General features: G+C 47.6%; 1 protein-coding gene and 1 long non-coding RNA gene across 2 annotated transcripts; both read right to left on the reverse strand.

Annotated features, from left to right (window-relative positions):
- Positions 1–757: 757 nt before the first annotated feature.
- Positions 758–7,886, reverse strand: SEM1 (SEM1 26S proteasome subunit). The gene is made up of 3 exons (XM_076069266.1): positions 7,732–7,886; positions 3,121–3,214; positions 758–1,069 (listed from the first exon to the last, which is right to left on the reverse strand). Exons 1-3 carry the CDS (start codon positions 7,805–7,807, stop codon positions 1,027–1,029), a joined length of 213 nt encoding a protein of 70 aa, XP_075925381.1. The 5' UTR covers positions 7,808–7,886; the 3' UTR covers positions 758–1,026.
- A 6,695-nt stretch (positions 7,887–14,581) lies between these two features.
- Positions 14,582–22,278, reverse strand: LOC142928716 (uncharacterized). The gene is made up of 3 exons (XR_012945030.1): positions 20,478–22,278; positions 19,380–19,440; positions 14,582–16,793 (listed from the first exon to the last, which is right to left on the reverse strand). It is a non-coding gene; the product is annotated as an uncharacterized LOC142928716 (long non-coding RNA).
- Between the last annotated feature and the right edge of the window lie 4,543 nt (positions 22,279–26,821).

Here is a 26,821-nt window from a genome sequence, read left to right on the forward strand (position 1 = left end):
GTGGCTGAAACAGACGGGCCAGCCCACCCGAATACCTGGCACGGTTGTCTGTCTGCACCTTGATTACACCCCAGTCGCCAGCTCCCCTCAACCCCGCACTTTTCTTTAAAGGCTTCTGTTAAAGTTTGCTCCACAGTCTGACCGTTCCCACGGGCTTTGCCAACAGAGATTACAGCAAAACGCGCAAAAAAACTGTACGATAGCAGCCTCGTAGAGCTATTATGGAGAAACACCTCACTGCAGTGCCCTTTGTTTTCACCTCACACTTAACTGCTCCCCCTGTTAGGAGCCTTGCCGCTACCCCTCTCGACAACTCTCCTTAGGGACACTGTGAGTTCGGGGGTGATGCCGATGTGGGTTAAAGATCTGGTTATTTCCCTTCCGAACTACATTTCCACTTCTCAACCCCGGTGCTGGGATTACATCTCAATTTAAAATTTTAAATAAGTACCGAATACGTGCCGTTGAAAAATGGCCAAGGTGTGGGGAGACCTTCATCCAGTGGCGAATCATGGCAGATGTTGATGAAGTGAAATGTTCACACAAACTGCCAAAGTACAAACGTATCTTGCTTGCCGATAGCATATAAATGTATCCTATAACAAGTCCAGTTATTTCTCTTCCTTAATGCAAATCCGGTACGTGAATAATCGGTTATAAAACATATGGCCAGATGTGTGCAAAATTATAAACAACATTGTTTTTTTTAGTTGAACAGTTAGTTTATTTTGGCAACACTAAAACACACAATAACAAATGAACAAAATATTAAACTTTATTCCGAACGGTGAAAATCCCAACAGGACATTAAACAAATCCAACATGGCTGGAGAATGGTGACAATTTTTTCACGTTTGCTTTCCACAACGCATCCCCTTTCTCTTCGGTGACGACCCCAAGAACAGGTCATGGCTAAAAAAAAACAGCGGTCGCGGGAGGCATTATTTTAATGCAAAAGCCAAACGGTGGTGTGGGAGGCTTTGAAGACTCTCCGCCCCCCCCCCCTCCACAAACGTCGTTCCTTCTCTACGAGGTCTCCATCTTATGTCCGTGCTTTTCAAGCTCGGCCCTGAAAACAGTGAAGGATAAAACAACGATTAGAACGTCTGTCAAAGGGGATAAAGGAATATCAAGTGCGCTAAGAATAGAATGCCAGTGTTGGAATATTGTAGCAGTAAATAATGTATGACTGTTAAAAGGCTTGAAAATATTGCTCATGCCCTGTATTGAACATTGCCACATTATTTTAACTATGTATGACAAGAAAAAAAAATCAGTGACGTATAATGCATGCGTTAAGCTAATTCATGACTGCACACGGCTACAAAGCACAATCAGGTAACGCGCCTGTTTAATAAACAAGCCCTGATTGCTTCAGGAGCCCATCAAGTTACAGAATAGCTCATCAGCTTATTCAATCAGGCAAGTGTTTGGATGCTTGGATGAGTCAGCTCTGTGGCAAATTTTGTAAAACCCTCCGCACAGCTGCTGTGCAAGTCTTTAAAAAAAAAACCAGGCAGGTGCTGCACGTCCGACGACATGTTCCCCTCTCGCCAGACCCCGTACAAATCCCCTTTTCTCCGCGAGTTGCAACGCACATTGCGCGAGGCTCTTTCGCATGACTGAGCAGCATCAACAGAAACAATGTTCCACCAGCAGTGCTTCAGAGGGACACGAGCGCACCCGGCATTCGCAGCTTTCCCACAAGCGCGTGAAAAGCCAAGCGTTCCTCTAATAGCGACCGCGTAACAGACAGCACCGTCATCGTCATTAACCGTTGCATTTTCACTCGTGGTCGTGCACGCGCCAAGGTGCAAGATAAATAAATACGAGACAACATAACATGCATTATTATAACCTCCAAATGGGTGCTCTCGAGAAGGCTAATAGTAAAGCGTGGTGGTGGCTTGACAGTTTCCCAGATCCATAAAAGCCTCATGCATCCATTGACTTTCTAATGTAATGGAGGCCATTACAGCAGATGGCTGCTCTGCACAGCGGTGAGAAATCTTGCCAATTCTCGGGCACAGATTACAGTCATTTGTTCCTACTGGCTCAGCCAGGACTCCCCATCACCTGTAAAGATTTACTGTCATTATCTGCTTACCAAGGATGCCTGGAGGTTGCATTTGTCAGTTTATTACATAGGAATTGCCAAAAAAGGTCCTCACCTTGACAGATCTGTTTGACACCTGTCCAATAATGCAATTCTTTTACAAATTGCCATTATTCCAATAAAAAACGAACTCAGAAATTGAGATGTAAAATCGTCACTTTTGAGGGTTAATACGGGCTGATTTCATAACCAACGTTCCCTTTACATTTGTTTTAATTTATCTTTGGATATTGCTGTGCACCACATCTAGAGGTTAGGTTGTATTCAGTTGCCATGCACATTCAAATCAATGTTATTCATGCAACAGGCTTCACAAAAGCTCGTGGAAGAGAGTCAATATAATGGGCTCTTTAATTCCCCCCAAAAAACAGCAGTGCATATATACTGGCACAAAAATGTGTTACCGATTAATCTATGCGATGGTACTGCAAGTGGCATACCTATCCATAAAGTCTTGTATATAAATTTATTAGATTACCGTGCAAGTGTGGTTATGCAGGCTCGTGTGATTCTCTGCGTAACACGTGTAGACTGCACTGAACCAGTGACGTTAGATATCGAGGGTGCAAGCGGTGCAACTGCACCGTGGCCCAAGGATCAGAGGGACTTGGGTGTAAGGCTATACGTGGACAGGGGGGGTGAGGGGGAGCAGATGGGGGGCCCACTTTATTCCTTGCACCAAGAGCCCGTTCCAACCACGCTACGCCAATAAGTGCTGCTGCTGTTGTTGCAATGGAGAATAGAAATAGTAGAAAAATAATGGTGTATGATGCCTGTATTTGCGAATACTGTCTTCCTTCCGACATTAGGAAGCCACTGGAGCTCAGCACTTTTAGAGCAACTATATTGAAAACTCATTTCTTTAGAACTGCTTTGTGAGCTGGGTTTGTTGTACTTCCCCCGCACCTTCGATTATCACGGTTGGCTATGTATGTTGCAAAAGAAGCTCAACATACATACATACGTAGTGGGGTCTGGACTGACTGAGGTGTAGCAAGCCTTGCCTCAGCTGATTTGAGAAATCATCCTCCACGTTGTCGTCATCCCAGTTGTCTTCCCACACGTGCGTGTCCTCGTCCTCGTCCAGCCCCGTCCAGTCTGCAACGGCAAAACACGAGCACGGCCTCTCGCGCCCGACTCTTCTACACAGGCCATAATGAGCTTGTCATTACGGTCGATTAATATAGACGTGAGGGAATACAAAAAAAAAACATAAAATTAACTCTGTGGGAGTATGTGGGCATAATGGTTCACGTATAAATACAAAATATTAAAACGTGACGTAATGTCCTTCCTCCCACGATTAGCAAGGCTGGCTACGTTGGGTGCAAAAGAAGAAGTTCAACATATATGCATCATTTACTCGTTGAGAAATTTTGTCACGGCATACCGGCCACATGCATTTCAACCGGCGGATGAGGTTAGTCTGCAAGATGGGATTAAAAAAAAAACCCGTTAAAAATAACAGCGAAAAAAACACACGATACCGCACCTTTCTTTAAAGTAAAATAACCCTGAGAAGCCTTATATTAATTGACCCGTCATTTGCCTACATGACACCCACCTGCCGATGATACAAATTCACTCAGGTAATGTATTCAACCAACCCGCATTGGAGTGAATAGGGAAGTATGGTTAAATAGCACCTCCCAACTGGACGGCATACGGAGGCCTTGATCATCCGATGAGCGCAGTCACCTCATAAACCATGCTCCACATTTGAAATGTCCTTATAAAAGAGCCACATTTTTCTAAGGCTGCAGATAAATCAAAACAGACTTGGACGACCAAGGTTGTACCGTTGGGAGTCTATTTGACAACAGCTCCGTCACCAGCGTTGGCCAGGAGAGTTGGCGGCAGTGCAGGGAGATAAGAGTCCACTGTCTGCAGTGGCGCCAGAGTTGGTTTGTGCGGTGCGATAGCCAGGCAGTGAGACACGTGCAAGTGCTAACTCGCGGACAGCCTTAAACGTCAGCACTATGATTTTAAAACCATCTGTGTGCTTCCACTGGAAGCTAATGCAAAAGTAGAACTGTCATGCGCTCAATTCATTTACTCTGCCAACTAGCCAAGCAGCTGCATTTTTAACACATCGGGGAGTTTCTGCAAAGTTGATATTGGCATATCGCAATAATAATTATCTTTGCAGTAGTCGAAGTGAAACATATGCAGAGGTCTGCCCACTTCTGCAGCTGCGCTTGCAAGTTATGGCGTCATGTGGGTGTTATGCATCTTCGTTTAGAACCCTTATACAACTACATACATTGTTTGGAATTGCTCGTAAAGGTGTTTTAAATTTGAAGGCACCTTTAAGTGATGTCTCATTTGGTGTGCAGCTCTGGGCAGCTCCAAGCCGTGAATCATCAAACTAAAAATGGGACACATATCCCAGTGGTTCCATACACAATCGGTAAATAGAGAATTGTGGAGTGAAATAACCGGCCCAATAAATCATGGGATAGATGATGTAACAGATCACTTAGAGAAGTACTATCATTTTACTAGCATAAGCAAATGCGACAGCCTATTTTTAACCAACTGGTGGCAATGGCTCTTTCTCTAGGGAACTCTGGGTTTTCTCTCAAATAGAACAAAAATCCTCAATAAGGAATTTACCAAGTCTCCCAGGCAGGGTTCTTGTGAGAATTAGTCTAGAAACGTGATGTTCACCTCTAACAATCCACTGCTAGATGAAGGCCTACTCCATGCCGTGTCGGCCAAAGGGGTTGTTTAACTGAACTTTACGACACTTGCCAGCGCGGGTCAGTGAAGCGGCAGCCCACAACCATTTCACATATCACTCGCCACTGATGTCAGCCATGGCCGAAAATACAACGAAGGTTGCCAGGTTCATCACGCAGTGTGCAAACCACAAATTGGAAGGTAACAATGCTACCCTGTAGAAGAATTGCCTTTGTGTTGCATTAGGGACATTACCAAAATGCTCCCATCTGAAAATTAAGGTTTGCCGGGCACTGACAGTAAATAATTTAGATGACCTAATAATAGCTCATTGAGAGAAGCGGTCTCTTTTCCAGAAAGAAGTCACCCTGAATTTAGCCATTTCATTTGCCGTTTTCCGGTGTCCAAACAAATTCAGCCATGATGGATCACTGAACACAATGAGCACAGAGGCATTGCCAACTATGAAAATGCTTTACTTGTTTTCCCATAGGCTAAGTGCCTTGTAAATGCACATATAATTGTCAGTGTTTAACTTTTGTTTCACTGCTATTTATTAGTTTCCAGCCTGGACGAAACTTTTTTTTCGTATTTAGTCCTATTTATATAAAGCGTCAGGATTGGTTCATTGTCGCCGTTATGGAGCGCCGAGCAGTCAAGTGTTCTGGGAGGGCTTGCCCATATAAAGCACTTAAGGCACAAGGCTATGGTGTATTGATGATTCCACACAAGAACAAAACCAGTATCCAGTTGTATCATTGAAAAACTGTTGCCTAATATAATATGGCCAGTATATTGAATCTTAGTAGCAAAAAAAAACAAGTTGATACCAATTGACAATGCAAAGCATGCTGGGAGGACGGAGCTTATGGTTACAATTGTGCCTTCTGCTGTCTATCTTATTTTTTCCTATGGCTGATGGAGATGCAGGAGCAATAACTACAAGTTCAAATCCCGGTGGTCAAGCCAGATAATTGCGTCAGGATCAGCAGAGTGTATCGCCGTATTTGTGGATCGGGCAGTGCGTCCTTATATGTAGTATGGTCTGTTTGTACATCAGGTATCCACATCTGCCATGGTTTTGCCGTATATAAAACACCTTTACTGTTTACGGTGGTATTTGTTTCCAGCCAGCACAGACTTTTCTGTCTGGTAAGTTTAATGATTTGGTTAAAAGTGTTTTTTCTCATGTATGAGCATGAAAAAGTGCGAATATCCACTTTTGGCCTCAAGCCAATGGTGGAAATTCGACATTCCTGTGACGGAAGCCAGTCTACCATAGTACGGCTATTGCAACAGTATGCCTATTGTGAACTATTGAAACCATTGCACATCTCCTGTCACCATAATACACCTATCGTTTCCAACTAAAACAATTTTATACCAATTCTAAGAGCGACAGTGATGATTTTACACAACTGCACACATGGTGGGACAATGTGTGCGTGAAAATAAAATGTCTTTGCTGCTTTTTATACAGAAACACAAGGTAATAAATATACATACACTGAATACTGGGCTACAATAATGGGTAGAAGCTGAAATTTAAGTAAATTCATGGTTCAAAAGAGCCTTTGCGATTAAAAAAGGCACTGTAATATATTTCTGGATGAAGGCCTGCAACTGCCAAAACCACTCACTCCTGTACACGAAATTATATCACCATCTCACCGACCCACACTCTTGGGCATGTTCTCTGCTTTGACTGCTATTCTGTCACCAGCCTTGTCCACTGTTAGCCATCAAACCTTAAGCGGTGAAGTACGCTTACACATCTCAACATAAAAACGTACAATACCTTCTAATATGAACTGCAAAAGTATAGTACTTCATTTCTTTTGGGACGCAAAAACTGGACCCTCAAAATATATATTTTTTCAGGAAGATCACGAATTGAATGTTTGTCAAATTCAATTTGAGCGTTCTGTGTGTGGGAGAAATTCCAAAGCCCGCGCGTACGAGATGAAACTCGACGCACCACACAGGTTTTAAGGACCAACTTTCTCTACTGACATCTGCTGGCCCACCTCACGGCACCAATTTAGGCCTCAAAGAGTACCGAATCATAGGCGTGTGCCTATGCCGCATCAGAAAACTACGAACGATATGAAAGGCTTGCGTTTGCTCCACATGTATGTATGGTACGTCTGTCGCGAACAACTGCTGACTAAGGAACCCCCTCGCGCCGTGCGGGTCGAGGGAGCTGCTTGTTTTTAGACCAAACTTCACGTAAACTGCGAACGAGCCTCGCTGATCTGGCTGCAGTGTCGTCTGTTTCGAGGAGCATGATGATTTCAGCAAGCGCCCACAAACGGTCCGTCAGTGATCGGATAACGTTGGTCTATGATGAACACGGAATTATTGAAACTTCAACGCCGGTTGGTTTTAGGCGGGCAGCAGACGTGAAAATTAAATTTCACGTAGTGGTTATTGCTGCAGTCCACCGCGGCGCACAACGTCGCTCAGCACCAGCCTATAACACCTATTACGTACGGAAGTCACCCTTCCAAGCATTATCCAGACTCAAATCTGCTTAGCTTACGAGACTCGACGTAATCGGGCGCATTCTGGCCGATGTAGTCATCGGCAATGTTTAGGTCTGTGAAAAACAGCTTTTATCGCTCTTGGGATTCCTCCGATTCAAGAGCCGAACGGCTCACAGGGCTGTACCAAATAAATGGAACTATGAAATGGAGGAAACCATCGACGCGGCCTCCATCAGGAGCCCACCCCCTCCGCTGAGAATCCAGGCAAGGCCGCAGGCTTCGCGGAGGCCTACCCACGATGACGAGCCGAAACGCATCGCGAGCAGGCGCGGACGGTTCGGCGGGTCAACTCCGTCTCGCTGTATTCGTTTAAAAAAAGAACTGTTCGTGGACGTCGAGCGAAAGCGTTTGGCTCATTATCTTTTGTTTCTTTTCCCGACGGCGCACCTTCGGCTGGGAACTCCTCGAATTCGTCGTCTTCCTCCAGCACTCCGAGGTCCACCGCGGGCTTCTTATCGGCCATTGCTGCTTCTGCTTCGCGCCGCACGTCACTCACTCGCAGTTTTTTGACGTCATGTATCCCTCAAGCCCAGCCTCGCCCCCCCTCCCCGCTGCTGACTTTGCGATGACGTCACGGTATGAATAGACACACGCGTCAATCAACGCTGAATCTTAATATGTATTTATATTGCAGGAGGAATCCGATGAGCTATAAAGCTCTGTTTTTTTCCACAGATGTCCAGTAGGAGCGGGTAAGAACGTGACTGGCCTTAAAACAATAAATATGAAGCGACGTTTCGGGCGATGGCCCTTCTTAAAAGTTACTATTGATGTGCTATTATGGCCCTTCTTAAAAGTACTATTGATGTGCTATTATGTTATTGGACATACAGTATTACGATATAAACATATATAATATGCGATGTTTCGGGCAATGCCCCTGTATAGTATATGATAGCGCATCAGTAGTGGCGACTGATATTGGAACTGGTCCTGTAAGATTCCTTCACCAACCCGCAGTGACCCGCAATGTCCAACGGCTTGTGCACCAGATCTTATTTATTCACGACGTACTTACAAAAAAATCCGCAGACTACCTGCTGGATCTCCTCTCTGTTTCAAAGAACAAATTTGACCTCAGGTCTTCGCTCATTTACCAGCTTCGCATTCCCTATTGCCGTACAAAAACCGGAGGAAGGGCCTTTGCTATTGATTCCCCCAGAGTCTGGAATGCTATTGCCAATAAACTGCAACTTGAATCGCTACCAATGATATCTTCTCTCAAAACTGCTCTAGAGGAGTTGTACACCCCTAGCTGCCACTACTATTCATTGGCGTAAAATAAAATAAAATGTTTCGCTCCGGATGACGCTGAAAAGTATTATCTGTATTTTGATTTAGCGTGCTGATCTTAAAGGTGCATTGAAAAATGTGATACTCCGACCGATGCTTCTGTTGTTGTGGAGTAACTCATGCAGCCAGCTATGGCTCTAGGGTTTGGTGTTACATGTTATTTATGTAGTTTATTGTAAAAATTCGGTCACAGTCCTTGTGATCACTGTTACGTTGCAATTATGGCTTTATTTTTTGGTGATTTGTAAAACGTTTTTTGGTTTGGGCATGTTTGTTTTGTTGTAGTACCGAGTTAGACTGATGGCCTTACTCTAAGTTTGTGTGGTTGTTGTTGTTGTTTGACTTGCATCCCACTGGGATTTTTGCACACAGCGTTGGTGTACGGTGCTTTTTTCAGGAATATTTTTGCTGGGTTTTTTCCCATGGATTTTCTGTTTGCACAGTCACGTAGTCACTTTAAGATGTTTTTCTTGTTCGTGTTTTTGTTATTTTGTTTGTTGTGGTCGCACCCGATTCAAGAGCCGGATGGCTCACAGGGCTATACCAAAATAAACTGAACTGAACTGGTGAAGCATGGGGCCGTCCATAAATGACGTCACGCACCTAGGGGGGTCAGACATTTGTGACGATGTGTGACGATGGGGGGGAGGTTGAGAAATGTGACGTCATATCAAAATGCGCAACTTAAAATAAATATGGACAACACGTTCTACTTAATTAAATAGACTTTTTAATAAATGTTTTCTCCTGCAACATCAGAGTGCAGCGCCACATCAAATACGCACGACAATGACAATAGTTTAAAGTGATTTGAAGCATGTTTTATTTTCAAAATGGAAATATGGTTTGAGCGGGGGGGGTGAGTGCAGAGCTTTGTGACGTCATATTTGAGGGGGGGGGTCTGACTTTTTGTGACGCCGTGTGACGAGGGGGAGAGAGGGGGGGGGGTCAAAAATCGGGCAAAATCGCGTGACGTCGTTGATGGCCGGCCCCTATGGTAAAACCACCTTCACATGACGGGCACAATTGTTTGGAAGCCTCAGTCCAGCAGTGGATTTACAAAGGTTCCGTACTATTTAACGACAGCGCTTGATGACGACTTTGTCATTAATGTCCACTTTATTCGTGCATTTTATGCAGAATACCGTTAACCACAATTGTAGGAAAAGTAACGACTTGACTATACGTCTATGCTACCTCCGCACTCACCATCGTGATCCGTCAGAAACAACAATCACCCGGATAGCCTTTGGGGCAAGTGCTGTTAGCGAGCACCAATGAAGGCCGCCACGGCACACGAGAGGATGGGTGGCCAACAACTACGCCCGGCCGCCTTTGTCTCCCCAGTGGCGATGTTCACACACCGCACCAGCTACTCGTTGGACGTAGGGGAGGCCCAGGACCGGTTAAGACAACCGTCATTGGTGTTGGCCGTGATCGGGAATCGAACTCGGGTCGCCGGGTTCGTAGCGCAGTGCGCGAACCACTACGTCATCGTGATCGCCACAACTCGCATATCGTGGAAGAGGAACGCATCCAGCAGTGGATTAACCAACGGACTGTACATGCACACATGGTCAAAGTTGTCAACTCTATAACAGACGTAAATTACTCTTTGGTTCTTTCGGTAAAGTCACGTGGAAAGAAATTGCATTTAATAATAATAGAATACGACGTTTCGATTGCAACACAAGCAACCATCATCAGGTACAAATGAATGAGAAAACCAGACATCGTAAACTTGGAAATATAATGCAATACAACACTGAGAGTCGGCCAACACAAGTCAACACCCCACCTCGGTTGATTACGTTCTTCCAAAGATTGCTAAAATCGAAACGTCGTACTCTATTATTATTTTAATTTAATTTCTTTTCTAAGTGACTTTACCGAAAGAACCAACGAGTAATTCCTGCAGTCACGACAGCTTCGAATCTCGACGTAAATAAGCCGGTTTATACTGGTAGGAACGAAGTTGTAAACTGAGTGTACCAGCCTGCAATAGATTAATGTGTCCGTCCGTCCGTCCCCTTTCAATACTTTAACGAAGTGAAATCTCGTGCTGTTGGGTGTAAAATCAGCAATAGACAGCGCAGAGACTTGAAAAATTCCGATGTTCCTACCAGCCCACCCTGCAGGGACCTGTTTTCTTTCACTGCGACTTATTTGTTTCGTGTCCATCCACCAAAGTCAAACGTCCTTCCAGTGGCGAGCGCATGTCAACGCTCGCAGGTCGCCTGCTGCACGACCCTGCAGAGTGCAAGAGGGCCCTTCACACTCTCGTCGCGTTATCCGCAGCGGCTCTCTGGTTCTGTGAAGTCACAGCCATGTGGCCAGGTTGCCGAATTGGGTGGAAAGTCGGGTTCAGAGTTTTTTTTCTACGTGTCCCACCTCACGATTGCCCCTTGTGCTGTCCACTCGCCTCGGTGTCCGTGCTGATCTCAGCATCAAGGTGTCCAAGTCGCTCCCGCCATGTCTTCTCGCGTGTGGTCGCAGGTGTGGTGTTCAGTGCCTGTGCAAATGGTGTTGTTGTTGTTGTTCAGTGTGGGGAGCGGGAGTGTAGCGGTGAGCGCGCTGCGCTACGAACCCGGCGACCCGAGTTCGATTTCCGCCCGCGCACGGCCAACACCAGTGACGATTTCCTGAACCGGTCATGGGCCTCCCCTGGGTCGACTCAGCCTCAAATAAATACCTGGCATGTGATGTAAACATCAGCACTAGGAAGACAAATGCGGCCGGGCGTAGTGTTGGCCACCCACCCCCTCGTGTGCCGAGCACAAAGTGGGGAATTTAGACAAGTGGAAGAAATTGATTGTAAGTTTCTGCCTGGTAAAACAAATAATCAGCAGAGGAGAGAGAGAGCAAGCCACCCATCGTGCGGGAATTAATAAGTACTGTCGACTGAGAGAGACAGAGATCATTAACACTCAACTCACCTCTCTATACTAAGATTACCTTAATCTAAAACCAAGGGAGAGCTCACAAATAACATATTTTCCAAGATAGACGTCGATCGCAAAGAAACACAACGTACAGTAGGCAAAAAGACAACACTAGCATTGCATCTATTCTAACAAACATTTATTTACGTGGGAAGAAGAAGGGCCTTTGGCCGAAAAGTCGCCTATTGTACAATTGTTTTTTTTTCCTTTTAAGGCCACACACAACGATATTGACGAATGCGTTCAGTTTGTTGTTCATTGTTGTTGATCATTGTGCGTGTGCGCCACTGCTAACGCACTTCCGATTAGCACGGTGGGGCTAACGTACGGTGAGTGAAGAATGTCAACATACATACAGGTAATGTGTTATACCTAACAGAAGCGCATGCGTGGCGACGCAGTTGATTGAGATGTTGCCGACGAACAGCGTAAGAGCCGCTGCTGACGGCTGAGGCCATTAGCATGGTCGAGGACAGGACCGTCGTGTCTTATGTGACCTCGCACGCGCAAATGCGGGCACGAGTTAAGGTCTATCGATGTGTGTCTCCGTGGTGCATTAATTCGTACGCCTTCAGCATCTGCAAGAAGAAGAAGCAGAGGAAGACCCCGCCCCTCTTTATTCAGGCCTTTTGGTTTCGGCATGAAAGCATGAAAGCAAGAAAGAAGAGGTTGGCGGGGGGGGGGGGGCAGAGAAGAGCGCGGCATGAACAGCAGTGGAAAATTGGAGGAGCAAATAATTACAGCAGATTACAGGCTGCCTTCAGGTCTCACAAAAGGCTCCCGAGGAGCACCGCCTATGCACGCATACATGCATGCACGGGGACCGGAGACGGGGAGGTGTGGGGGGAAATGGGGGGGGGGGGGCATCCCCTTCCCTTCACCAACCAGCCCCCCCCTCCCTCTCACCATTGCCGTGCGCAACTGGCATAGGCAATTTAGTGTGAGCACCCCCCGGATTTATTGAGTGCAAGACAAAGATCCTCCGTATAGCCTGAACAGACTGTTGGGGCAAGTGCTGTTCGCGACCGGCTATGAAGGCCGGAACGGCACACTATGAGGTGGGTGGCCAGCACCACGTCCCGGCCCCATTTGTCTCCCTCATTTGAGGTTGAGTCGACCTAGGGGAGACCCATAGCTGGTTCAGATAATCGTCACTGGTGTTTGCCGTGAGCGGGCGGGACTAGAACTGGGGTCGTCGGGTTCGTAGCTATCGCTTTCCACACACACATACAACACGGACACACACGCACCAACACACGTGGGTAATCACACTGCAGATGTAAATTACTGAAGCAGTAATTACTGAAGCAGTAATTTGCATCTGTTGTAAACACACACAAAAGCTTATCCCGTATTATACCTTCGTAATTAACATTACAATGCTCTCCATTATTATATGAACAAGTGTATAATATGTTATTTTTTGTGAACTATTCATAACGTTAATAATTGTAATAGAAAGGAAGGCCCTGCTTTGGATTGTTGGACTAATTTAATAAATGAGTACCCTTACCCTGTAATATTTAACAAACAAAACAACTCAACACATTCGTCAATAGCAAAGCCTTACATTTAAATTTTTTTACACGAGGCGACGTTTCGGACAATGGCCCTTCACAGCTCATAGAGACGTGAGAGAAAGGACAGCTTCCAATCATATCGTCACGTATTGTCACGACGCTTCTATAACCTCCATGTAAACACGGAAACCGGTGCTGTATGTGGTACTCTAGTTGTTCTATCCAAGTGTACTTTGTGTATTAATGGGGAGAAGGTGGGGAGCGGTAGCGCAGTGGTTTCCGTACTGCGGAGTTTGAGAATCAGAATTTCAGAATCTGAATATCTATTTATAATGGATGAATCCGAAGAGCTATAAGGCGGCTTTTCACGGGTTTCCAGTAGAGTTTGATTCCCGGCCACGACTAGCAACCATCAGTGTGGCCCGCGATGCCTAAACCGCTCATGGGCCTTCTCCCCACGCTTACCCCGTCACCAACCTGTACTGACCAGCGTAGTGAAGTATGGTTAGGCTAATTGAAAAAAAATATATGAAATATGCAGCGTTATCATGGAAAATATGCCTTGACCCGACGTCAGTAGGAATGTTGTAAAGTTTTCGTGACTGCAAGGATTAATCTTCTTTGGTTCCTTTGGTAAAGTCACCACGTAGAATGAGAATAAAATAATAAATTGATAAAATAAAATAACACAATAATATTCTCACGACGTTTCGGCCACAACACAAGCGGCCTTCATCAGGTGAAGGGGACGAGACTGTCTGCAGGACGTGACTTTACCGAAAGAACCAAAGAAGATGTTGTATTTTATTGGGTCTGTGTTTATCCCACGTTGCACGATCCTTGCTTGAATTCCCGTGTAGCCCCCTGATGTTACCCTTAAAACACTTTCCTGCGGAAGGAGCTGGTAGAAACGTTGGGTTGCTCGGTCAATGTCCAGGGTCAACGGCGGCACCACGTGGTGTATTCCGCAAATATGCCCGACTGTGAGGGCGGGCACAAGCCGGCGTGAGTAGGTTAAACGTTGAGTTTTATAAGGGCACCACGGGGTGACCAGCCCCTCCCCACCCAGCCCCACCCCTCCCACCCTCCACCCAGCCCCACCCTCCCCACCCAGCCCCTCCCCACCCAGCCTCTCCCCACCCTCCCCACCCAGCCCCTCCCCACCCTCCCCTCCCCACCCTCCCCTCTCCACCCTGCCCCACCCCTCCCATTTTTGGATGCACGACGGACGGACGGACACAATGATCCCCTGTGGGCTGGTGGTGGTGTAACCAGGAGGTTCCTACCAGTACAACGTTTGAACACATCATCAACGATGGTCTTCTATACACTGCTGGATGAAGGTCCATCACACGCCGTCGCCATCGACGCAATCCATCTCGCTCCTGTGCAAGAGCTGATGTCATCGCTCCGTCTCTCGCGATGGTCGTCCTCTCGGACGCGTTTACTCCTTTTGGCTGCCATTCCTTCACCAGTCTCGTGCATCATCAGCCGTGCGTTATTTATTTCCAAAAAGAAAGACGTACGATTCCACGGTAAACGGGATTACAGCTCGAGGCAAAAAAAAAACCACGATATTCACAATAACAACAAAACCACATTCAACTTCGACTTCACTCGAAATTGTGTAGATTCTATATTTCCTTACACGGCTTTTGTGATACACTATGAGTGAATTGTATCGACAATGTATGTATGTATATTGAACTTCTTTCGCGTCGTGCGTAGCCAACTGCGCTAATCGGAGATACGGGGAAAGACAACAAACTAAACTCAAAAAAGCAATGCACATGCTATTATGAGACCTCCTTTGCCAGTAACAAGATATAGTAATAGGTTTTACCCTTTTAACTGGCACAAAAAAAAAACTGACACCTTTATTCAAGGCATCATGTCTGCAATAACTGTACGCCTTTTGGCGTCTTCTGACTGCTTGTGTTGTGGTTATTGCAGACATGATGCCTTGAATAAAGGTGTCAGTTTTTTGTGCCAGTTAAAAGGGTAAAACCTATTCCTATATCTTGTTACTGGCAAAGGAGGTCTCATAATGTACATGCTCACCCCGAGCCCTCAATACTCTGATAGTGTGCTGTTTTTGAGTTGTACGCCTTTTGGCGTCTTCTGGTCCAACACCAATGGAGACTAGGCTCTAAGAAAAGCTGTCTCGGGTGTGGACCAATCAAATTCAAGGACAGTGCATATTATTATCAGAGTTGTCTTTTTTGTTTGCATTTTGACTGCTTGTGTTGCGGTTATTGCAGACATGATGCCTTGAATAAAGGTGTCAGTTTTTTGTGCCAGTTAAAAGGGTAAAACCTATTACTATGCACATGTTATTGTTATGAACCTGTAATTAATATTTTTTTATTTAAAGCTTTCGTGACTGCAGGGATTCATATTCTTGGTTCTTTCGGTAAAGTCACCACGTAGAAGGGAAACAATTAAATTATAAAAATATAAAATTCTCACCACGTTTCGACTGCAACACAAGCAATCATCATCAGGTGTAAAAACGTGACTTTACCGAAAACGTGACTTTACTGAAAGAACCAAGAATGTGTATTGAATATGTTACCGTTGAATCATCAATGCGTATAATTACGCATGGGAAGAATTCAGGCTACATCAAGCGTGATCAATGAAATATAATGTAAAACCAACACACGATCAGGCCAACGCGGCATAAAACGAGGGAGTGGTGCGGCCAGAACCACGCCCGGTTGATTTTGTGTCCCCAGTGCTGATTCATCATTTAAGGCTGTGTCGACCTGGAATAAGCTCAGAAGATCTTTCAGTACCGATAAATATAAACCGCTTTAGTCGGGTCACACTAAAGTGAAAATAATTATTTGAATACATGGATTTTTGTTGGAAGAAACATGTGATCACTATTAACGGTGCATCGAGTACAGCAGAATCCAGAGCACGCCACGCAACATAGAGCAGAGCAGTACCTGGGACTGAAGTCGCCGTGCACAATGTGGTGGCTTTGTCATTAAGGTAGCGGTCCCTCTCCGCTCCCCACATAGAGGCAACTCCTCCAGTTGGTGACGGGATACGAGGGAGTTACTCAAGTTCATGGGTGGCTACGTACGGAGCGAAAGAGATTCAGCATACGTACATCGAGATCAATAATGTCCCTTGATACCACCACACCCACCCAACCACCTCGCCATCACTTCCTTCCTTCTGGCCGATCCCACGTCAGCCGTGCAGCTGACAGCTGACCTCCAGGGCCTGCTGCTCACAAGTCTCCCATTGAGTGTTTTAACATCGCTGCCCCCACATTAATTTTAGACGGTTCCCCTCCACCACTCCTCCTCGTCCCCCCACCCCTCACACGTTGCATTCCGTATGCAAATGTTCTATCAATCCGTTGGAACCACGCTGTGCCCCGTTCTCTTCTGCGCGCGCACGCACGCACGCACGCCTGGCCATTAAGCGGAGCCAGGAGCACGTAAATGTCCCCTCTAAGCGATGGAGACGTCTGCCAGCGGGGCCGCGCGAGCTACCGCCGCCGCAACCACAGCCTGCTGTCGCTGCTGCTGCTGCTGTTACTGATGCTGCTGCCCGTGAAGCAATTTCCATCCCATCTCGGGGTCACGGCTGCCTTCCTGCCGGCCCAGGGGCCCCTCACGCGGTCCCCTGTTCCGAACCACAGGGGCCCTTGTTGTCTCTCAGTGACCTGGGAAATCTGTGGGGGGGGGGGGGGGGGGCGGAGGGGGGGCGAGGGGGAGTGGGGGCGGGGGGGGGCATAGTGGTGGGGGTTATGGCACGTACATCCATCCTGTACCCCCCCCGCTCCCCCCCTCCCCACCTCCCGTCTCTCTCTCTCTGTGATGTGCAGAGGTCGTGGCGTGGCCCGTAGGCTGACTGCATAGACAAACAGGCCCCGGGTAATTAGCCCCGGTTCAACGGGGTCTCCCATTGCCGTGATTAATGTCGATAATGTGGCTAATGGGCTGCAGGCACGCCGCCTGCATGCGAGTTGCTGGATGTCGGAAAGGGGGTCGTTGGATGGGTGGGGGGCGATGATAAGGGGAGTGGAATGGGGGAGGATGGGGGTGGGCGATGGAGGGAACGTCGAGAGAGGAAAATAAAAGCTGTGTACACAGTGAGCTTGAAGGGCCAGTAAGTTCAATGACTATGTTGTTCCATTGCCATTGGTCATGAATTAGCAACTTGGGGTTTGGGTTGGTGGGGGGGGGGCTGTGTTTAAGGGAATGGAAACGTAATTTTTGCGCCAGTAAAAAAATTGTATCGCACTGAGCCACAGCAAAGATCTGGTTATGCCCCCGGGAAATCCCCGCATCTCATAAAAAGATCATTAAATGGTTACCGTCGCCTGTGTACGATTTTTATATTTACGAGTGAGGCTCGGGAAATATGTTGTTTTCGGTGTTAAACTCGGAATGATTGCCTTCTATATTCAAATCGTGTAATTTCCTCCCCCTCCTAGAATTGCGTCACAAAGACGAGGGTTCACCACAGCACGTGGTGGAGCTGCATCGCAGAGTTGCTTTGGGACAAAGAAAAAACAGCCAATAAGGAGCGCTCGGCCATCTCCCTAACCCCGCCCCTATCTGCTCCCGTGTTTCTCAAGCACTTCTTCTTCATCGAGGCCAAAAGTCCCATCATCACATGGGGTCGGCTGCTCGGAACTTTCTTCCTCCACATGCTTATCTTCTGTGCCTCTTCGACGATCAGATCTACTTGCCCTCGTGTCGCCGCATCGTTCCATCCCTCACTCTCGGCCTCCTTCTATTCCCATCTGCCCGCAACGGCATTTAACACGGAATCTTCTCATTTCATAGGCCATCAAAATGTGTGGTCATGTCGCTTCTGAAATTAAAGTAAACACGTGAATGGGCTTTACCTGATAAGATATAAAAAAAAAATTGTTTAGTTTAATTGTATTTGTAAATATATTTTTCAAAGGATTTGTTTAACTTTCCTATACTTTGCAATACCATCGTGTTTTTTTGTATTGTTTGTTGTTGAAACGTTCTCACCCGCCCTTACTGGACATCTGTGAAAACAGCTTTATAGTTCATCGGATTCCTCCGGTATAAACAAACATTCTGATTCTGAAATAAGCACGGTCGTTTTGTGCCCATTGCTCACGCCCGATAACCTCAGCTTGTGAACCTCAAAACCTTCTGCAATTGGATGTCACTTAGACATATAATGCAATACAACACAGAGAGTCGGTCTACCATAAGTCAACACCCTACCTGGTTGATTACGTTCTTCCAAAGATTGCTAAATTTGAGAGAGAGACAAAACATAAACCATGGAGACACATAGTCAGACACATAAGCAGAGAGATAACACAGAGACACAAATTGAGAGACACACATTGGCACACAGGTGTACCGATGTGTGTGTGTCTCTCTTTGCCTATGTGTGTGTCTCTCTCTTTGCCCATGTGTGTGTCTCTCTCATTGTGTCTCTGTGTTGTCTCTCTCTGCTTGTGTGTCTGTCTATGTGTTTCCGTGTCTGTATTTTGTCTCTCTCTCAAATTTAGCAATCTTTGGAAGAACGTAATCAAACAGGTAGGGTGTTAACTGTTATGTTAGCCGATTCTCTGTGTTGTATTGCATTATATTTCTAAGTTTACTAGGTTTGTTTTCGCTTTCATTTGTACCTGATGATGATTGCTTGTGTTGCAATCAAAACGTCGTATGCTATTATTTAATTTATTTTTTCTGTCTACGTGACTTTACCGAAAAAAAGCTCCAAATCAAGTTTGGATATCACTGTTTTTTCTTTCTTTCAGAGCCACTGTGCTTTCCACTATTCCTTGTCTCGCGATGGATGAACTGTGACGGAGAGAGGCCCACGATGATACAATCACACATGAGATTGATAAGATGATGATTTGTGGAGGGTGAGTGGGTGCGGGGGTGGAGGGGCGAAGCAGGAAGGAGCCAGCGCTTTACAGACACTTCCCCTCCATCCCTTCCACTCCCCCCCTCCCTCCCCCGTCTCCCCGTATCTCCCCCTGATAACTGAATGCCGCTGCCCTTTTTCTCAGAACGATCGCCTTTCGCGACCGAACGATAAACCCCGTGGCGCTGGGCTGATGCGCGGAGATCGGCTTACAGCGGTCGTGATGACCTCGCTGAGACATCGGCCCGGCCGTCTCCGGGCAGGGGGCAGGGCCCGTGGCGTCGGGGCAGGAAGCCGCGGTGATTGCCCCCCCCCCCCTTCTCATCAAAGGGCCTCTGTGTCCCGTGGCGCTCGAGTCCAGCTATTGCTTGCGCTTATCTGCATTTACCTGTGCTTCTAGGGAAGCCAGCGTTTCCATGCGATAACGACTTCTGCTGGATGACACGAGCCTGGAAAAGCAATGGGCCCGATTGATTACTTTTTTTGGGGGGGGGGGGGGTGGAGAAATTAACGAAAGTTCGTTTGTTTATGTTTTTTTGTGTGTTCCTCGAGGGAGATGGCGCCCGCTTGGGACGGCCATCATCCAGCAGTGGATCGATCATGAATTATGATAGAGACGCGATCCAGCTAAGAGGGGAAATGTGAACCAGTTGGGCCAGATGATCGATAATGTGTGTCCCACACACTGTTCGCGACGGAGACATTGGTTTTAAAATGCAAGTTGAACAAACAACGCGACCGAGTGCGACCGCGTCCCAAGACGCCGGCTGATGAAGGGGAACGTTCAAACCGCGTACTGATTCGGTCCCCCGTCAATAACGGAGCAAACATTCATAACGCCCCGAATGACCAATTTGGAGAAGTTGGGTAATTAGTAGGCTAGGATTGTGGTGGTCAGGTAAATTTTGCGAAGCCGCCCAAGCTAACGGAGCTATGAGGCGGCTACGAGATGGAAGTACACCAAGAGGGTTCGTGAACGCGCCTGTGTGGTCACAGCTTTCCCACTGCAATTTACACCCACACAGAACGAGACGCTTTCCAATAAAGAATTGACCTAAACGTCTCGATTCAGGACCCTCCCGAAGAAGAGTCCTGGGACTCAGCGAGGGCTTCTTGAATCCATGCATTACATTATTATTTTCATTGTAATAAGTAAACATGAATTATTATCGCGTTGCCTTTACGCAGCTCCTGTTGGTATGTGTGTATGTATGTATGCATGCTTGTACGTCGAACATCTTTCGAACCGTGCGTAGCCAACCGTGCTAATTGGGGGTTGCGGGGGAAGGACAACAAACTCAACACAACAAGCAGTTGTAAAGAAATGAGTTTTCAATCAATGTTTAAAAGTGTACAGCTCCAGTGGCTTTCTAACATCGGAGGGGAGAGCGTTTCAGACGACCACGGAAGGGCGTCTGAAAGCGCGCGATGCGGTGACCACCTTTTCTCGATGGTGAGCCCAAACGCTGCTGCGAAGATGATTTACCGGAGTTCGCGTGATGGTTCATGCTGCTTGACGAGATCAGCGAGGTGGCTCCTGATTCAGCCACAGACGCCAGGGCACGGCCATCGCCACCACACCGTGAGTAAACTGCACCGGCCTCTGTATTTCCTTCGACAAACGAACTGAAATTGCGCAATAGGCAACAAACGAAGCGTCCATCGCATGGACAAAACAAAACAAACAAAAAAACTCGAAACGGCATGCGTTAATGCTCCGCAAAATAACGCAACCGAATATAGTTTTTTTTTTAAATTTTTTTATTAAAAGATCATTGGTACAGCCTTTGATTACTTGGGCCGATGAGAACATCCACGTTGCTCCACTTTGACCAATAGCGGGCGGCGGAAAACCCCGCAGTGGAACCCGACCCAAGAACTGCAGCGGTGCCGACTAAGCCGCCCTCTCTGACCTCCCGAGGCGTGCGGCCACCTCCCATCTCAGTCTGCCCCGGCTGTTAATTGCGGCGTGCGCGCGGCTCTGTTCATTTGACGTTGCAATGTTGCAGGCCAAGTGCACAAGGCACAGTGGCGAGGTGGTATAGGAGGGCCGCAGGCCACGCACATTGACCCTGTGGCCCCTTTCGAGGGGTCAGTGAAGAGGAGAAAGCGGACTGTGTTGAAGGATTGGTAAATGAGAGCGAGCGGCTGTGTGCCTCTGGACTCCAGCAAACAATGACACTTGCTTGTTATGCTCTTTTGTACGGCTTTGTTTAAGTCTGCTTCTGCTGCTGTTGTAATGAAACATTATTTGATTTTAAAAAAAAGGATGGTTTGATGTTAAAGAAGAGCATTTGCTTGATTTAAAAATTAAACATTCATGTATTTGGGACATTTGTCAACCCACTGTTGGATGAAGGCCTCCCCACGCTATGTGGGTCAAGCACGTGGTTTGACCATACTCCGCCACGCTGGTCTGTGTGGGTTGGCGATGCGGGGGAGGATAGAAGACTCCCCAAGCCGTCAGCATTTGTCACGAAGCTGCGACACCATAATCCACTAAGCATCATCTGAGGTCCTACAACCTCGATCAATTCAAGAAAGGCGTTTGTTCCTTACTTGCTAGGCTACCATTCGTAATCTCAGTTGCTGACCGGTCTTAGGCATTGATCATTTGACCTCCGGTCATTAACGGAGATGCAAAGTTTAAGAGTATATAGATACGAAAATGAAGATCCCCCATTTTCGTCTTAACAGACTGTTGGGGCAAGTGCTGTTAGCGAGCAGTACCTATGAAGGCCGGCACGGCGCACGAGGGAGAGGGTGAACAGCACCACGCCAGGCCGCCTTTGTCTGCCCAGTTTTATTCATACCGCACCAGGTATTAATGTAAGGCTGAGTCAACCTAGAGGAGGCCCTAGACCGATTCAGATATTCGTCGTAAGCAGGAATCAAACTCGGACGGCCGGGTTCGTAGCGCATGTGTGCGAACCATTACAGCATCGTACGCTTTCATACGCGCGTCTGCGGCCGTCTGGAACGCTCTTCCTTCCGATATTAGGAGGCCACTGGAGCTCCGCACTTTTAAATCTCGATTGGAAACTTATTTCTTACGATCTGCTTTTCGTGTTTAGTTTGTTGTCCTTCCTCCGCAACCTCCGATTAGCACGGTTAGCTACGTACGTTGCTAAAAAGGTATAATTACATACATACTACACTTCCGCTTCCCACAATATATACATAGATATACATTCGCATATAGATACACTCTCGCACAGAGGATTGGTCAGCAGACAGTCTTTAGGCCCCACACTCTCCGGAGTTATTCTGTGTCCAATGCCACGGACTGCCCCCCCCCATCCCGCCATAAACCCCCTCCCCAACTCCCCCCCTCCCGCCACCCCTCCCTCTGGAGAGCCATGCAGGAGAATAACCGCCTTGTTGTGACGTCGCACAGCAGAATGGACCAGTTGTTGTCGGGGATGGGGGACTCCCTTTGGCGACAGGGCACTTAGTTTCCCAGGCCGTGGCGTGAGGGAGGAGGTGGGGTGGGGGGGGGGGCGTTGTGGGAGGTGGGTGGGTGGGGGGGTGAGAGTTTGAGTCGATGAGAGTGTATCCGAGCGACAACATCGAAGTCCCAACGCGTCGAGTTGGACGCTGGATTTATTTTATTTTTTTGCTCGAACAAGTTCTGCTGCTCTTTGCCGACAATGATGAAATCGGCCAGAAGACGTCCTATCTCATTAAAACTCGGAGGTTAACCGGAGGTTAGAGCCTGGATAGTGCTTGGAAGGGCGACTACCACAACGCATAGAGAAGGTCGGTACAAGACGCATTGTGGGCTGCTAGCGCAAGTGCGGCAAAACACATTTATTCCACCGACATCAACCCGCATTGACTAACGCGGGGAAGTATGGTGCGATATCCCTCCAAGGCCCGCAAGGCTATGGGAGCAACCGCCTCATCTAGCAGTGGACTGGCTAACCGGGCCCTACCAGTGCGGGTTCCTTGGAATTGGACGAAGGGTGGTGGTGCAATGGTTGGCGCAATGTTTTACGGTCCTGGCGACATTGGGTTAGATTCCAAACCATGTCTAACATCGGTGGGGAGTGATGTCTGAACCGGTTATAGGTACAGCCACCCATCCCTCCTGCACGTGGACGTGAATCATTGCTCGAGTGCACGTGTATTGTGGCTGTAAATGAGTGGAGTACGTGCACACGCGCAAATACAAAGTTCCCACCATGTATCCCACGTTAGTTAGTCGCTATTAAGGATAGCGTGACGCACGAGTGGTGGTGTGGCAAGCCATACACCCGGCCGTCTTTGTATCCCCAGTGCTGATATTTCACAGACCGCAGCAGCTATAATACCCTTGTGAGGCTGCATCGACTTAGGGGAAGCCCAGGACCGTTAAGGACATCGCCATGCCACTGATGTTTGCCGTGGCTGGTAATTATAATCAAACCCAGATTATGAAGCGGTTTGGTAGTGCAGTGCGCTAACCACGAGGCTACCGATTTCCCCCCCCCCCCACCCCCGTCACAACCTGCACGTGGATGTGAAGCAAGAGGCAGAATCTGAATATTTATACGGGAGGTGGAATGCAATGAGCTATGAAGCTCTTTTACACAGATGCCCAGTAGGGGCAGGTCAGAACGTTACAACAATGAAAAAAAAACGATAGGAGTGCAAAGCATAAGAAAGGTAAGCAAGTAACTTTAAACAATAATTCAAATCAAACTAAATAATTTTGTTTTATCTGGCCAGATAAAGCCCACTGAACTATTAACTCCTTTTTCATAATCGACCTGGCCACAAATGATAGCTCAACGAAGTGGGATATCACGTGGAAATTTATAGCAGCAAAATAATCTAAATAATATAAACGCATCTTTCTAAATGTGGAGGGAAACACCGGAGGAGCCAGAAAAAAAAACATCCACGCGACCACAGTGGGAGAGAGAGAGGGAGGGAGAACATGCACACTCCAAATATACAGGCGTCAGGATCGGAATCGAGATCGAACCCCCGACCTCCTGCATACCAGGCGAGGAAGATGACATCACACACACACACACCAGCCACGTGTCTGCGAGGAGCAGTCAATGTGTTGTTAATAAGTCACCTGCAGAGGCATTTGGGTTTGGAACATGAAAGTGGTGTACTTTACATTACATCCATACCGATAGTTTCGGGTGTTGTAGATATCAGCGGGAGTGAGACGAAAGGGGCCCAGGTCGTGGTACTGACCACGCTGACCCATTCCGTGTGCCGCTGTGCCTCGCCTTAATAGGTGCTCGCTAATAACACATGCCGATACGGTCAAGGGGTAAATATATTACGAATTGAGATTCAGAAAATATTTGAAATGTATTTAAATAATAACACGTGGACAACATGTTAATAAGGATCTCCAAACACTCAAATATGCCAGCCGAGTACCTTCCTGGAAAACAACTCGATCCCTCTCTCTGTGTGCCTCATTTATAAACGAGGTTGAAAGTGTGAATCCGTCAGCGCTGCCCGTGCGTCCGTCTTGGCAGGACACTGCGGTGGCGAGATGTAAACTACCTCGCCTGGTATGCAGGAGGTCGTAGATTCGATTCCGACTCTGATGATGCCTGTATATTTGGAGTTTGTATGTTCTCCTTTCTCCCCGTGGTCGCGTGGATTTTTCTCTGGGTCGTCCGGTATTTCCCTCCACATTTAGAAACAACACCCGTTGAGAGTATTCGGCTGCTGTGAATGTCCACGTGATAAGCCACTTCGTTGAGCTATAAATTGTGGTCAAGTTGCTTCTGAAAAAGAGCTATACAGCTCAATGGGTCTGAATTTGTCAAATAAAAAAGATAAAATTTTAGTTTTATTCTCTCTCAAGTGGGTCCTGCCAGATGTTCGCAGGAGTCGGCGATGTTGCTTCGTGTAATCCCAATCGAGTAATGTGCAAGTAATATCTTCAGCTTCAATATGTATGGCCAATGCCTGTTACACTGTGCGCAGTTTATGTTTAGATATGGGAGGAAAGTAGAGAACCCGGAGGAAACCCATAAAGACCTGGGGGAAAACGTTCAACTTTTCACACAGAATTACGTCCCGGTGTGTCGGGAATGGAAGGAGGTTTTAACACGTAGTACTCGGGCTTTAGCGAACCAATATTATCCATAATCGAGTTTTTTTGGGGGGGATTAGATCGCGTAAAGATGTCGTTAAACCCGCCATCACCCGACACAGTAATTACGGCTGTCGCCGGATGATGCTGGTTGCAGTTACCGGTGAAACGTCGTACTCGAATTCTAAATGTTGTGGCTTTACTTTCCAACACACCGGTGTGCTGATCTAGTAACCACTTGACATGTTTTGTTTACGTGACAAACCTTACGAATTGGCTGTGTCGGGTTAGTGGCGGGTTTAACCACGCATTTATATTTACGTGATCGAACGCAACATAATCCTCGATTATGGATTATTATGGAAGGAGGCGCAAAGTGTCACCCGCTGTGTCACCCTGCCGCCCAAGAAGGCCGAGGAAAAGAAGAAGGGAGTAAGGAACGGGTGGAGTGAACCAACAAGTCTCGAGCGTGGACTTTGAACATGGGGCAGGACATGGGAGCACGAACAGCAGGGGGGTGGGGGCACTTTAGAAATGTATAGACTGTGGGAGCAGCAGAGGGAAATGAGCGGTGTCCCAGAGAGCGAAGGTTGTTGGCTGGTTACATGCAACGAGGGTAATTATTCTCACAGTGCCACGCAGGGAGGGAGCTCTGCGCCTCCTGCGCGCGTGTAATGCGGTCACTCGAGAGGGGGGAGCGGGGTGGGGACATCGGTGGAGCTTCCGTGCGCTCGCAATTCCACGGAGGTCACGGCTGGGTCATCGTGATGACAATTGTCCGATGTCGCGAGCAGGGCTCCTATTACCAGCGCTCTGCTCCCCCAGCCTGGCGCGATCAGCTTTTTGTCAAAAACAAAGCCAGCTGCGAGACTATATCGGTACCGCTCAGCGTGGACGCGGCTGTAACGGCAAAATGTGATTGCGTATTGGCAGATCACCTCTTTTTTGCTGCGCTTTTGCGTTGGGGACACTTTGATTAATTTGTCAGATTTTCAATTGAGTACAGCCCTAATGGCAACACAACCGTATGCTAAAGTTCAGCGCATAGTGGACAACGCTTACGGGAGTGATAGCGCCCTCCCGCCCCCCCCCCCCCCCCCACGTTAAGAACCGACGCACAGACAGCGCTAACGGATCCACACTTTCAACCTCAATTAGAAACGAAGGGGCACAGAGAAGAGGATCGTTGTTGACTCCGTGTTGCTGCCGTTCGGCCAGCGTGGACGAGTGGATCAAACGCCCTCTAGAATCCAGAGGGATTCCCCTAAGCCCCCTCTAGTGGATGTACTTTCGACAGCAGTCGCCTGAGAAAGCAATTGCAGGGCTGTGCCTTTGCCTATCTGTATTACGATTGAAGGTGGTTCGCGCGCGCGCGTCTCTTTGTGGGGAGCGGTAGGGTAGCGGTTAACACGCTGCGCCACAACTTCAATTCCCGCTCACGGCCAACACCAGCGATGATTATCCAAACCGGGTCTGGACCTCCCCTAGGTCGACTCAGCCTCAAATGCGTACCTGCTCGGGTCTGTAAACATCGCCACGAGGAAGACAAAGGCGGCTGGACGTGGCGTTGGCCACCCACCTCCTAGTGTGCCGAGCCGGCCTTCATAGTTGCTCGCTTACAGCACTTGCCCCAAACGCCTGTTAAGGCTATACGGGGGGTCTTTGCCTTTGTTTCTGCACGAGACGCGCCATTCGGGGCTGTGCACGTGTTGTGTCTATCTGGGGCTGTGCGCACTGCCTTTGGGCTCTGTATTCCGGTGAGCGTCTTGCCCCGGGGC

Source organism: Petromyzon marinus, chromosome 2, assembly GCF_048934315.1.
Source record: "Petromyzon marinus isolate PM22_M1 ecotype Great Lakes invasive population chromosome 2, UKy_Petmar_22M1.pri1.0, whole genome shotgun sequence".
NCBI lineage: Eukaryota > Metazoa > Chordata > Hyperoartia > Petromyzontiformes > Petromyzontidae > Petromyzon > Petromyzon marinus.